Here is a 14,891-nt window from a genome sequence, read left to right on the forward strand (position 1 = left end):
TTCCTTCTCTATCTTGGTATCCTGGCTAGTGGTTATCAATTTTATTGATCTTTTCAAAGAACCAGTTTATTTTAACTTTTAAAAAGGCATAGAATATAAGCTGAACTCTTTTATTCTGAAATTTCTCTGATATGATCTACTGAATGGCTTTTTTAGGGAGGGAAAAATTCTGAAAGCATGTCATAGATTCTTTTCCTTAATTTGATTTTAGTTCAATTGCTGCCATAAAATTTTAGGCCTCGTTTAGCATTAGAACCAGAAATGAAGCAGAGTTGCTTTTTATCAAGGTGAGTAACTGCCCCAAGAAGAGTTTACCTATAAGGATTTAGCTACCTTTCCCCTTTCCTGAGTTTCAACATTGAATCTCCAGGAATTATCATAAGATCATGGCAACATTGAAAAATCGTTAGCTCTTTTGCTTATTCTACATTTAGACTTTAAAAATTTTCCCACAAGGCTAGAGCTGCTCATAGTGGTCCCATAGGAAGTTTAAATGTCTCACTATCATTAAACTTCAGTCATTGAAAGAAAATTTTATAAATTACTTTAATATATTTATTTTGTCTGAAAAGATAATTCTGAATCTTTAAATGAGTTATGTCTTTTAAAAATAAGGCATATGAATAATTTGGTTTTTAAATGAATTGTTTAATTAGCTTAATTTAGTTTAATTTTAATTGTTAGTATTTATTTTGAAAAAGTATTTTGAAAATGTATATAATTAGTTACAATTGGCATTTGATATGAATGGAAATTTATAGGCAAGGGAGATCTGATTTCTTGTGTCTAGAAATAGAGAAGACTGGAAATATGAAACTCTCATTAAAGAAACAATGAAAAATGCTAGATTGAAAAAACAAAATTTAAAGTAAATAGAAAATTAGAACCTATGTCTATACCCAAAAGAAGAAATCTCCTCTGTAATTTTTGCCAGTGGTTGTGTGACACAGGCTTTAGGAATCTAATTTTATACTAATTCATAATTCTAGAATTTAATTTAAAATCTCTTGGGAGGCGCCTGGGTGGCTCAGTGGGTTAAAGCGGCTCAGGTAATCATCTCAGGGTCTTGGGATCAAACCCCACATCAGGCTTTCTGCTCAGCGGTGAGCCTGCTTCCCCCTCTCTCTCTGCCTGCCTCTCTACCTACTTGTGATCTCTCTCTCTGTCAAATAAATAAATAAAATCTAAAAAAAAAAAAAAATTAAATCATCTTAGGTTGGAAACAACTCAAGTGTCCTTGGACAGATGAATGGATAAGTAAAATGCGGTATATACATATAAGGGAATTTTTTTTTTTTAGCCCCAAAAGGAAGGAAATTCTGACACATGGTACAACATGAAGGACATTACAAGTAAGATAACCCAATCACAAAAAGGCATATAGTATATGCTTCTGCTTACGTGAGGTACTTGGAGTAGTCAAAATCATAGTGACAGAAAATAGAACTGTGGTTTCCAGGGGTGAAGGGGAATTAGGACTGGTTATTTAATGGGTATGGAGTTTCAGTTTTAAAGATGAAAAGAGATACGGAGATGGATGGTAATGATTGTTGCACAACATTATGAATGTATATAATACCATTTACTATTCACTTAAAATGGTTAAGATGGTAGATTTTATGTTATGTGTATTTTACCATGATAAAAACATTTTTTTAAATCATCTTGGTTTGGTAGCTCCTCCAGGCACCTAGAAGAATGAAAGGCACAGACTCTCTAACAACATATCCAAAACTTTTATCTCAAAACAGTCTCAAATATGAAGTTCTTTTAAAAATGAACATATTCCCCTCAAAATAAGATAAAGAAATCATCAAATACACATGCAAACAAGGCACTGTTTGCAGTAATCAGCAAAAATAAAAATAGGACCCTGCCTTCAAAGACTGTGGATTTTATAGTTAAAAGATAAGAATATAAAAAGAATATATTTTAATCTTTTAAATGGAAATACAATGTTGGAAATTAAAAACATGAGTAAAAGCTAGAGACTGTAAAAAACTAGCATAAATAATAACCAAATACTGTCTAAGAATGAAAAAGAAAATGGAAATTAAAAACTTAAAGTTTAAATAGTTATAGTGTGGGTAATTGATAATTGGAAAGATCTGGAGAAGCCACAAAAAATGCAGCAAAGATATGAAAAATGTGAAAGATGCTAAGAGACATGGAGGATATATTAAAATGATTGTGTCTAATCGGAGTTTTAAATGGAGATTATAAATGAACTTTAATAGGGTCAGTATTCAAAGAGACACTGCCTAAGAATTTTTTAGAATTTATGAAAGTTAGGAATCATTGTATTCAGAGATGCTAGTGTTACCTAACAGGATAAAAGAAAATAAATTCACATCAGACTTAGTTAAAGAATAAATATCAGGGTGGGGAGGGAGAGGGACGGGACCCAAGAGAAAGAGAAAATCTTGAAAACAGCCAGAACTAAAGGACTGATTACTTATGGTCAAATAATATACTGGTAGTTGACTTCTAAGCAAAATGGACCCCTACAAAAGAAAAATGACAGTCAACTTAGAATTTTATATTCCGGTTAAATGTCTTAAAGGAACAGATTTATTTGCAGATAAAAAGAAAACAGGGGGGCGCCTGGGTGGCTCAGTGAGTTAAGCCGCTGCCTTCGGCTCAGGTCATGATCTCAGGGTCCTGGGATCGAGTCCCGCATCGGGCTCTCTGCTCAGCAGGGAGCCTGCTTCCCTCTCTCTCTCCCTGCTTGCCTCTCCATCTACTTGTGATTTCTCTCTGTCAAATAAATAAATTTAAAAAAAGAAAACAGGGGCTTTACTTCCAACAGACTTTTTTCTTTTCTCTTTAAAAACAAAACAATCTTTGTGGTTTATACCTGAGGAAGAAACAAAACAATCCTGGGAAGAAGGTCTGAGATGCAAGGAGAAGTAAAAATAAAAACTGATAATCATTGGGGTAAATCTAAAAGAAAACTTACTGCGTAAAATTATAAAAGTAGTATCTACTTGTGAGTTTAAGGATTCTGGAATACCTGACAGTAAGAACATGTAAGCCAAGTGGTGTAACTAGAAGTAAAGCATTGTACAGTACTTTTAATAGGGCATATATATTAATTGACTTTGGACTTTGACAGGGAAAAATATGCATGTGAAAATTTCTGGGCCAAGTAATAATAGATCTAGACATACTATTTCAAACCAGTAGAAAAGGAGAAATTGTGTGGAAAAAAATAATTTCAAAAGAAAAACTGGGACTTATAAAAGCAAAAAATAGGAGTAAATGAAAATATCAGTTATCTAAATAGAGTATGAGCTCTCCAATTAAAACATGATCAGAGGGGCACCTGGGTGGGTGAGTGGGTTGAAACTTCTGCCTTTGGCTTGAGTCATGATCTCAGGGTCCTGGGAATGAGCCCCCGCATTGGGCTCTCTGCTCGGCGGGGAGCCTGCTTTCCTTCCTCTCTCTACCTGCTTGTGATCTCTGTCTGTCAAATAAATAAATAAAATCTTTAAAAAAAAATCAGATAGAATAAAAATTCAGATTCACTATATGCTTTTCCTAAAAGATCCTTGAAAAGGTAAAACCCTGGGAAGAAATATATGCCAGTGAAAACTTGACCAGATACATGTAACAACATATTAACATCAAATATAATGACTTTATTTATTTTTGAAGATTTTATTTATTTATTTGACAGTGATAGGGAAAGAACACAACTAGACAGAGCAGCAGGGAGAGAGAGAAACAGACGCCCTGCCGAGCAGGGAGCCTGACATAGGGCTTGATCCCAGGACCCTGGAACCATGACCTGAGTTGAAGGCAGACATTCAACCGATTGAGCCACCCAGACACTCCATATAATGACTTTATGAAGTCAAAGAGAAGTATTAAAAATTAATAGGATTTTAATATCATGATAAAAAGTAGGTTTGTTTGTTTGTTTGTTTGTTTTTAAGATTTTATTTGACAGAGAGAGACACAGTAAGAGAGGGACCACAAACTGGGGGAGTGGGAGAGCGAGAAGCAGACTTCCCACTGAGCAGGGAGCCCGATTCAGGACTCGATCCCAGGACCCTGGGATCATGACCTGAGCCGAAGGCAGACGTGTAAAGCTTAACGACTGAGCGACCCAGGCACCCTGATAAAAAGTACTATTAAGCAGGAAACCGTGACAGTTATGAATATGTACACCAGAGTATCATAGCTTGAACATATGAAGTGCAAGTTATTAAATGTATAAGTAGAACATCATAGAGGGAGGATTTGTCTTGGTTATATCATATAGACTTAAAATTAATGAGAAGAAAGACTATTTGAACAACATATTAGCAAGTTTGAGTTACTGTACATATATAGAACCCTGAACCCAACCATCATCAAGTTGGTAAACATTGTAAACATTTTTTCAAGTTTACTTGAAATTTTATAAAAATTGACTATATTCTGCTCATTGAATTATCAACAAGTAAAAACATATACGTACCATATTCCTTGATACCATTCAATTAAGATTATCAATAACAAAAAGATAACTTTAAATAAATAAATATATGGAAATTTAAAGACATTTCTAAGTAATTCAGGGAATGAAGAACTAATATTTATGAGAATATATTTAGCTCTGGGTGATATTAAAAGGAATATTTAAAACTTATTGGACAAGCTGATTTGGTAAAAGGGAATTTATAAACTTAAATTCTTACATTAGAAAGAGAAAGCAATTTAATGAGTGAACCATATATTTAAACTGAAGGAGTTAAGAAAAAAAAGTGACCCTAAGTAAGCTGCAGAAAGAGAAATGAAGATATGAATGAAATTAGTGAAATAGAATGCAAAAGTAAAATAAAGATAGGGAGCATCTGGGTGGCACATTTGGTTGAGCATCTGACTCTTGGCTTCCCCTCAGGTCCTGATGTCAGAGTTGAGAGATCAAGTCCCAGGTCGGGCTCCATGCTCAGCACAGACTGCTTCAGATTCTCTCTCCTTCTCCCTCTGCCCCTCCCACTCATGCTCTCTCTCTCCCTCTCTAAAATAAATATTTAAAAAAATAATAATAAAATGGACAAGACAGACAAGATTAAACGGTCAGTTTTTTTTGAAAAGGCTTTAAAATGTCACAATTGCCAATATCTAAAATTTTATATTCTAAAATTTTAGGAATTTAATACTTAAAGGGTTTTGCTCATTTTATAAGCTTTTGATTTAGAGAAACTACCCAAATTACTGTCTTTGATTTTTCTTTTCCTTATAGGGATTATAGAAGATAGTTATACTGTATAAAAATTAAATAATTAGGCTAGTGCTTTCTGAGATCTATATAATAGGTACGGGATACACACTCTATATATTTTTGTTCATTTACTCCTCAAAGCAACTCCTTTAGATACTATTAGTAGAATCACATTACAGATAAACAAATTATGGCTTACTAAGTTACTTGCCCGAAGTTACAAAGCCTAATCAACAGAGCTGAAACATCATTTCAGGTATATCTGACCACAAGGATCTACCTCCAACCATGCTTCTATATTGCCTTCCAGTGTACTATTAGGGGATAAAGATACATTAGGTTTTCATAGGATGGTGGTGTGATACATGAAACCCTGGGATCCCTGAGACTCATTCAAGGAATCTGCAAGGTTCAAACAATTTTTTTAAAAAGTAATCCTAAGATGTTATTTGCCACTTTTGCCATGTTGACATTTGCACTGATGGTACAAAAGCAACGCTGGTTAAAATTGCTGGCACCTTAGCATGAATCAAGTCAGTGGAGATAGATTATACCTAGTAGTGTTCTTGAGCACCATACATATTGTAGCAAAAAAGGACCAGCAAAAAAGAATAACCTTGATGAAGGAATAAATTTTTATTAATTTGTGAAATTTTAACCCTTTGGTTAGACATTTTAAAAAATATTCTATACAATTAAATATGAGTACTCAAAATATTTCTGTTACATGCCAAATTATATTGATTGTCTTGAGGATTTAAGGACTTTGTCTTGAAGACAAAAGCCTTTGTTAAAGGTTATAACTCAATGTAGATAGGACATTTACTAGCATCTATGTACCAAATAAGACAGCAACCACCTTCATAAAGCAAAAGCAGAAAATTCAGGGGAAAGAACAGACACATAGCAGTATTATTAATATGTAACCTTGAGTCCAAGATAGGTGAAATGAATTTAAAAGATCTAGAGAACTTAATAGTAAGGGATAGTTTATGGGTATATATTGAACTCTATCCTCAGGTAATTTAGGTACACTTTCTTCTCAAGTATAGAGGGAACATTCACCAAAAAACTGATATACTAAGTCAAAAAGAATCCTAAGAAAGTTCCATAAAGTAGAAACAAATATAAAAACAATTTTCAACCATGATACAATAAAGATAGAAATGTGAATAACAAAAAATTCAAAGTCCTGTCTACCTACAATGTAAACATTCTTTGAAATGACTTAAGGTGAGAAGGAAGAAAACAAAATTGCTGCTTCTATTTTCTACAACTTAGATGACATGGTTAATTACATAGGAAAATCCCCTTTACCAGAATTATTATCACAGAAGAGATAGACTTCTATCTATGAGAGGGGATAGCTTAAACAAGCCCCCCCCTTTTTTTATGTAGGAAAAAGTACAAAAAAGCTCAACAAAACCAGCCAAGAAAATTTAAAAGTGATATTTCACCAAACCTAAGGTTAGCCAGTTTTAATGCTCCATAAATTTTTCCAGAACATAACAAAGTGTCATTATTTTAACATGAGTATGAAACTAGATACCTAGTTAAAAATCTCATAAAGATAGTTAACACATACAACAGTCTCCTATCATTTCAAAAATGTCAAAGTTCTGTGCTACAGTAAGAAAATAAAATGTCAGAATTCTATGCTACGATAAGAAAATGATTGATGTCATGTTCAAATGAGGTTGTTCCAGTAATGTAAGAATGGTTCTGTTTTAGGATATCCATTAATATAATTCACCTTTTAATCCAAGGAGGAATAAAAAAGTTCATCTCCACTGATGCTGAAAAGACCTTTGGCAAAATTCAGCATGTGTTCATGATAAAAAAATAATAATGAAGGAATTGATGCGAGGTGCCTTGGTGGCTCAGTCTTAAGCGTCTTCCTTTGGCTCAGAGTCCTGGAATCAAGCCCATCATCAGGCTCCCTGCTCGGCGGGAAACCTGCTTCTCCCTCTCCCACTCCCCCTGCTTGTGATCCTCTCTTGCTGCATCTGTCTTCTGCCAAATAAATAAATAAAATAAAATAAAAAAAGAATTGATGCATATTTCTTTAATAAAACACATATACCCTTTTTTTTTCAGTACAGAATAACATTTAATGTGGAAACACTGACCACATTCCCATTAAAATTGAAACAGGACAGGACTGTTCTCAGTTCCCACTATTTAACTTTGTGTTAGAATTTTGGACAGTTAGATGAGAGAACTGCTTTAGATTCATACAAATTGGAAAAGAAAAAAATACAACTAGTTCTCTTTGCAGATGATAATAGAAAACCAAGAGTATTGATAATAGTACCAACTTAAACAGTAAAAGAATTCAGCACAGTGTCAAGATACATAAAATGAACAATCAATGACTTTCATATACACATAATGAGATGATATAATAGCATTTACAGTAGCAAAAAAAACCCCCACAATATTTTGGAATAAACATACAAGTAACTTCAGTTTTCCCTAAATTAATATGTAAATTTCATATGATCCCTTATAGTTCTTCCCCAACCCACCATTTTTCCTTGGAGATAAAATATGGAATACAAATATGAAGAATAGTTTTTTTTTAAGTCCTGGCACTGTATCTTCCAGTATTAAAACTTCTGTAATTAAAATTGTAGTACTGTCACCCAAATGGACAGTCATCGAGAAATAGATTCAGATACACAGGGAAATTGTCCTATGATGCAGGCAGGTGGCATTACAAATAGTGGGGAAAATGATGGATTTTTAATAAATTGTCTTAGGACAATTGGAAAATCAATTAGAAAAAGATAAAATTAGATCTGTACTTCATGTGTACTTGAATAAATTTCAAACTGGATAACAGATTTAAATACAAAATAAGGTAACCATGTACATACTCTGGAAGAAAGTATCAGTGAATTCTTTTGTAAGTCAGATGTAGGGTAAAGGCTTTCTCTGTTATTTAAAATCTGGATGAGATAAAATATTGACTACTTTTAAGAGTCATTTATATAAAAAAAAATAATAATAATTTGCCCAGTAAGAAGACTCCATAGTCAAAGTTGGGAGACAAAAGACAAACTGGGAGGAAATATTTGCGAGCTGTATCACAAAGAGTTAATCTCTATAATGTAAGATTTTAAATTAAGAGGGGGAGAAAAGATCAGACATCCAATAAAAAAATTGACAAAAGGCACGAACAGAGTAGTACACACAGGAAAATAAGACATCTAAATGGCCCTCAAACTGGAAATTAAAGCAATAGTGAGTTATCATTTCTCTTCTCTTAGATTGGCCAAAATTCAAAAGCCTTACAGCACTCTGTTAGGGTACCTATAAAACAATTACTTTCATCCACTGCTGTGAGAAGTACAAAATGATACACTTCCTACAAGGATTATAAAGCAATATCTATTAGAGCCATGTATGTATTTACACTTTCATCCAGTAATCTCACTTTTGGAATTTACCTGAAGGTATTTGTTTAACAACATGCACAAAATTAGTCATTTCAGCATTACTTATAACAGCAAAATATTAGAAATCATTTGCAAGCTCATCCATTGGAGACATGTATACAATTTTGTGGTAGAAACATACAGTGGACAGACATGGAACTAGAGAATGAAGAACAAAGAACATCTCTGTGAACTGAAAATGATTAAAATTCCTGAGTGTGTGTGTGTGTATGTGTGTGTGTGTTTCTTTTTAAGATTTATTTTTTGAGAGAGCAGGGGGAAGAGCAGAGGGAAAGGGAGAGGTTATCTCAAGCAGACACCCCACTGAATGGAACCAGATGTGGGTCTTGATTGAGATCAAGACCCTGAGATCATGACCTCAATTGAAATAAAAAATTTGAACGCTTAACCAACTGAGCCACCCAGGCACCCCCTGGGTATATATTTTTAAGTAGAAAAAGCAAGAGGAAAAATTATACTGCATATTGTATATAGTATGTTCACTGTTAAGAAGGAAGAGGGAAAATATGTATGAATCTATTTTTACACACAAGGATAAACTAGAAACTAATGATTGGTTACTTTGGGAGTGGTGGAAAATAAGTGAAACTTATTTGAGTCTTATATAGTTTTGACTTTTGAAACATGTCAACTTTTTACTATTTTTTTGGAGGGGTTTGTGCAGAGGGAGAGGGAGAGCGAGAATCTTCAGCATTAAAAATTAATAAAATCAGCAAGGATGGAGGATTGAACCCTGTGATTGAGTACAAACAACAACAACAACAACAAAAAACCTAATTGTACATCATATTGATACTACAGAACACAGGAAAAAATTACATAATTAACCTACTGCTCTGACCCACTCTCAATGGGACATATTTTAAGAATTAGGGGTGCCCGGGTGGCTCAGTGGGTTAAGCCTCTGCCTTCGGCTCAGGTCATGATCTCGGGGTCCTGGGATCGAGCCCCACATCGGGCTCTCTGCTGAGCAGGGAGCCTGCTTCCCCCTCTCCCTCTGTCTGTCTCTGCCTACTTGTGATATCTCTCTGTCAAATAAATAAATAAAATCTTAAAAAAAAAGAATTAACATTTTTCGGTAGCAGTATTGGTGTAGTAATTCTGAGAGTTTTTTCTGTTGGATAAAGGTTAAAAACTATGGACTGGGGGAAGACAAAGAACAATGTTATGTTATTAGAGCTATATATGAATTCATGATTTAAATATATACACACATATGTGTGTGTAAAATGCTTACATTTATGGTATTTATTAGCTTTGCCTACTGTAAGATTCTAGATGCAGTGACACCACAGTAGCAATGACCACACTTAGCATCCGGACGTTGATGTCTCAGTAGCACTCCCTACCACAAAAAGGAAAAATAGGACATTTGTGGTATTTGTTGATTCTAAGTTAGGGACAGGAAAAATAGAAGGTGGACATGGAGTATATTCTTATATGCTAAAAAATAAGGAAGTCCCCACAAACAGGAGATACATCGAAAGGATACAAGGACCAACTTGAAGGGGTTTCCACTGGCTAAATTTGGAAAAAATTGTACATTAAAATGAATAACGATGGCATGGGCAAAAACATTGGATAACAAGAAACAATCCATGAGTCCATAGTGATAAAAAGAAAAGGGTCTTCTCTTCATAGAAGAGAAGGCACTTTTTAAAAGAATGCTACATAAAAATAGAGAATGAATAATAGAATTTAAAAATTATTATTTTGCAGTCCCTAGTATAACAATTGATTCTGGCAGGAATCATCAGTCATGCTAAAACCATTGAGGAATGTTTAATGTTGGCAAACAGGATAATTCCATTAAAGTATTACTCCACAGATTATTATTACAAAGGAGAAAAGGTAACTTCACAATGGAGAGATTTGTTGGGTATCACCTTAAAGCAAGTGATGGATGACATCACTGATGATGAAGGATCAGGCAGCTAACTAAAGACAAAGCATAAACCGATTCCGTGCGTACACACCCCCCCCCGACACACACACCTGTATCAGATACCTGTGACATTCATCCAGGAAGCTCCCAACTGTCTTCATACTAATGCCTTGCTAGAAGGAAAAGCAACCTTAACTTGACAGTGGCATCTGGTATCCTGGGAGTCTTCTTTAACATATGAAAATCCTTTTGAAAATCTCTCTTTTCCTTACCTCCCCCAACTCCCAAGTATATAATCAGCCAACCCTTCAACCCTGGTGCAGCTCTTTCTGCCCATGGGTCTCATCCCGTGCTTTAATAAAACCACCATTTTGTTTTGTTTTGTTTTTGATACTTATTCATTCATTTTATTTACTTTTACAATTCAAAGGCAAGCAGATGCTCTGAAAACAAAACAAAATTAAAACCAGCATAACATTGAAACAATGGATGGAGAATTCCACAGGAATGGATATTAATATGAAATTGTTGGGTTTTAAGTGGTCAGACTATGTGGAACTGAGCATGGGGTCGGTGAAAAATGGCTCTTTTTCAGGAAGATTTTACTTACTCTGACTATGAAAAAAATCAGCGTACTTATTGGAGGAAGTAGAATAATAACTGCTGAAAACCACCATTTTGCACCAAAGATGTCTCAAGAATTCTTTTTTGGTCATTGGCTCTGGACTTCAACCCACCGAACCTTACTTATATTCCAAAACCCCACCAACTGATACTGGGACCAACTGATACTCCGAGGAAGCATATCACCTATGATTCTATTCCTGTAAAAAATTTTTAATTTGAATTTAAGTGATAAGGAATGTAACCCAAATTGTGGAGCATGCTAGAAACTAAATGGCATGAAAGGAAAAAAAAAAGAGAGAGAGCTAGAGACATGTGACAGTCAAATACAACATGTGATTCTTGATTGCATCCTAAGATTGGGGAGAAAAAAAAACTATAAAGGACGTAATTAGGAAAGTTAAAGGCATTATTGTTTGTGTTAAGTTTCTTGAAAGGGATAATGACATTATAGTTATACATGGTAATATTCTTTATTATCCAGGTATTTCAGGTTAAGGATTCATGACATCTGCAAATGCTTTACCCTTAAATAACTTGTGTGTATGTAAAGCAAATGATAAAAAAAGTCAACATTAGTTGAATGCATAGAGGTAAAATTTTGTGGAAGTACATTGTACTCTTCTTTAAATTTTTCTATAGATCGAAATGTTTTGAAGTAAAATACTTGGGAAAAATAAAAGGCAAGGGCAAAAACTATGTTCCGTAAATGGTTCTATAGGACTTTGCTTCCCTTTTTACCTTTCATTATACCATTATCTGTAGTAATATGATTCTTGACATTAAATGATACCAGTGTACATGAGTTCTTCTTGTTCTATAAAGTACTAAACCAGTGTTAATTGTTGTTAATGTAGCTATCAAACATGGAGAGAAGGGAAATGGGGTTGGGAAAAGATTACCAAAATGTCACCATCCTGTCCTTTAAAACATTTTATTGTATTAGTGACTTACATATTCCACATTGGTGATCTCATAATTGAGACAACCCAATCAGTATTCTTAGAATGACTTCAGGAGCAACTATTCCTTTTCGCTAAACAATGGCATTATATGCTATCAGTGTGGGAGAATACTGAACAAAGGTGTGAATATAAGGAAGTTGGAATCAGTCTGTCCCCTTTGATTAACATCTCTCTTTATATGCAAAATATGCTCATCTTTGTCCAAGACCTTCAAAGGTCTTACTGTTATTACAGTATTATCTCACAGTACTCACTTAGTAACAGGTGCAAACAAGGTTCTTTGGGTGCAACTCTATGGACAGCATTTCAAGTACAGTTCATCTTGATCTGTAGACCTTTGAAAATAAAAAGACAAGCTACCTGCCCACACACCCCACCCCACATAGAGTGGTAGGACAGGCGTAGGGTGTTCAGAATTGGGGAAAGGTATACACACAGAAGTCACCATTCATAGCTAATATGAAATCCAGCTGAGCAAAAGTTGATAATTCTTTGATTAGATCTTAAGGTCTAAGAATAATTATTTATGGATCTTGGATCTGTCATGTTCTGCTCTCTGAGTTATCCCTCCTTTCTGTTTTGTTTTAATTGAGATGTAATTAACATATTATGAAATTAACTTTTTAAAAAATATACGATTTAGTGGGTTTTAGTGTACTCATTCACCAAGTTTTACAACCACCGCTGCTATCTGATTCCGGAACATTTTCATCATCCTAAAAAAGAAACCTGTTAGCAGATAAGTAAGCACTCACTCCTCATCCTTTTCCTATCCTCCCCCGGGTTCTGGCAACTACTAAATCTACTGTCTGTCTTTATAGATTTGCCTGTTTTAGACATTTCATAAATGGAATCATACAATGTGCAGCCTTCAGTTAGCATAATTTCAAGGTTCATGCTCATGGTGTGTGCCAGTTCTTCATTCCTTTTTATAATTGAATAATACTCTATTGTATGGATATATGACATTTTATCTCTATATTTCGCCAGTTCATGTTCATTTCTGTTGTTTCTACTTGTTGGTTGTTATGAATAATGCTACTGTGAACATTCATGCACTCATGTTTGCTTGGACATATGTTTTCATTTTCTTGGTTATATGCCTTGGAGTAGAATTTGCTGGATCATATGTTTACATTTTTGAAAATTTGCCAGTGTGTTTTCCAAAGTGGCTATACCATTTTGCATTCTCACCAGCAGTGTTTGAGGGTTCAGGTTTCTTTACATCCTCATGAGCACTTTATCTGCATTTTTTTCATAATGCTCTTTTTGGGCATGAAATGGTATCTCATTGTGGTTTTGATTTTCATTTCCCTCATGAGCAATGATGTTAAGCATCTTTTTCATGTGTTTATTGGCTATTAGTAATCTATTTGCAAAAATATCTACTAAAATCATTCACCAGTTTTTATTTGGGGATTTTTTTTTAAATTGTTGATTTGTAAGAAGAGGTCTTACTATACTGTAGCACTGGACTTTTATCAGACATGATTTATAAATATTAATACCCATTGTTTGGACTGTCTTCTCACTTCTTGATAGTGTACTTTGAAATACAAAGGTTTTTAATTTTGATCAAATCCAGTAGATCTATCTTTTTTCTCTTGTTGCTTGTGCTTTTGGTGTCATATGTAAGGAATTGTCACCTTAATCCAAGGTTATGAAGATTTACACATATGTTTTCTTCAAAGATTTTTATGGTTTTCGCTCCTGTATTTAGGTCTTTGATACATTTTCAGTTAATTATTATATATTGTATGAGGTAGAGATCCAGCTTCATTTAGTATGTAAATATCCAGTTGTCTCAGCACTGTTCTTGAAAAGATTATTCTTTCTGCCATTGAATGGTCTAGGTACTCATATCAAAAATAAGTTGACTGTCAATGTAAAGGTTTATTTTGGGGCTCAGTTCTACTACATTCATCTCTATGTCTAACTTTATGCCGGTAACACTTGTCTTGATTATTGTACTTTATAGTAATTTTAAAAATCAGGATGTGCTAACCCTTCAGTTTAGTTCTTTTTCAAGTGTTTTTGTTTTTTTCCTGTTCTGGATTCCTTATATTCCCATCTGAATTTTAGATCAACTTGCCAATTTCTACAAAAATGCCGGCTAGGATTTTGATGGGAATTGTGCTGAATCTCTTTGGGGAGTATTAACCATCTTAACAATATTACATCTTCCAGTTCATGAACACTAGATGTATTTCTATTTGTTTGGGTTGTTTTTAAGTTTTACCATTTTTAGCATACAGTTTTTTTCATTGTTTTGTTTCGTTGTGATCCTGTTGTAAATGGAATTTTTTTCTTTTATCATTTTGGAATTGTTTAGTACCATTGTATAGAAGTAAAATGGATATTTGTTTATTGATATTTGATCTGTACCCTTCCTAAACTTAATCATTAGCTCAAAAATTTTGTTTGTTTGGATTCCTTAGAAATTTCTGTACGTAAGATTGTTATGATTCACTGTTTTGTACACCTGCAACTAATATAACACTGTATGTTAATAACAGTGGAATTAAAGTAAAAAAATTTTTTTAAAGATTGTTACATACAAACAGAGCCTTAATTCTATCTTTCCAATCTAAATGCCTTTTATTTCTTTTTCTTGCCTAATTGTCCTGCCTAGAACCTCCAGTATATGTTGGCTAGAGGTGGTGAGAACATATATTCTTGTCTTGTTCCTGATCTTAGGTGGAAAGTTTTCTTTCACTATTAAATGTGATGTTATGTGTGAATTT

At 34.0% G+C, this 14,891-nt stretch overlaps 1 protein-coding gene across 10 annotated transcripts in view; it reads left to right on the forward strand.

Annotated features, from left to right (window-relative positions):
• The window catches only part of LCORL (ligand dependent nuclear receptor corepressor like), a 157,812-nt gene that overhangs the window by 76,572 nt on the left and 66,349 nt on the right, over positions 1 to 14,891 (forward strand). For 2 of the 10 annotated variants that reach the window (XM_044226037.1, XM_044226038.1), the window contains one exon: positions 6,944 to 7,049. The exons of the other annotated variants lie outside the window; for them this stretch is intronic. In XM_044226037.1, coding sequence (XP_044081972.1) covers positions 6,944 to 6,955 — 12 coding nt within the window. In that variant the 3' untranslated portion in view covers positions 6,956 to 7,049. Of the gene's footprint in view, positions 1 to 6,943; positions 7,050 to 14,891 lie in introns of those variants that run through there. 10 annotated transcript variants of the gene reach the window in all.

The sequence above is a fragment of the Neovison vison genome, chromosome 11 (genome assembly GCF_020171115.1).
Source record: "Neovison vison isolate M4711 chromosome 11, ASM_NN_V1, whole genome shotgun sequence".
NCBI lineage: Eukaryota > Metazoa > Chordata > Mammalia > Carnivora > Mustelidae > Neogale > Neogale vison.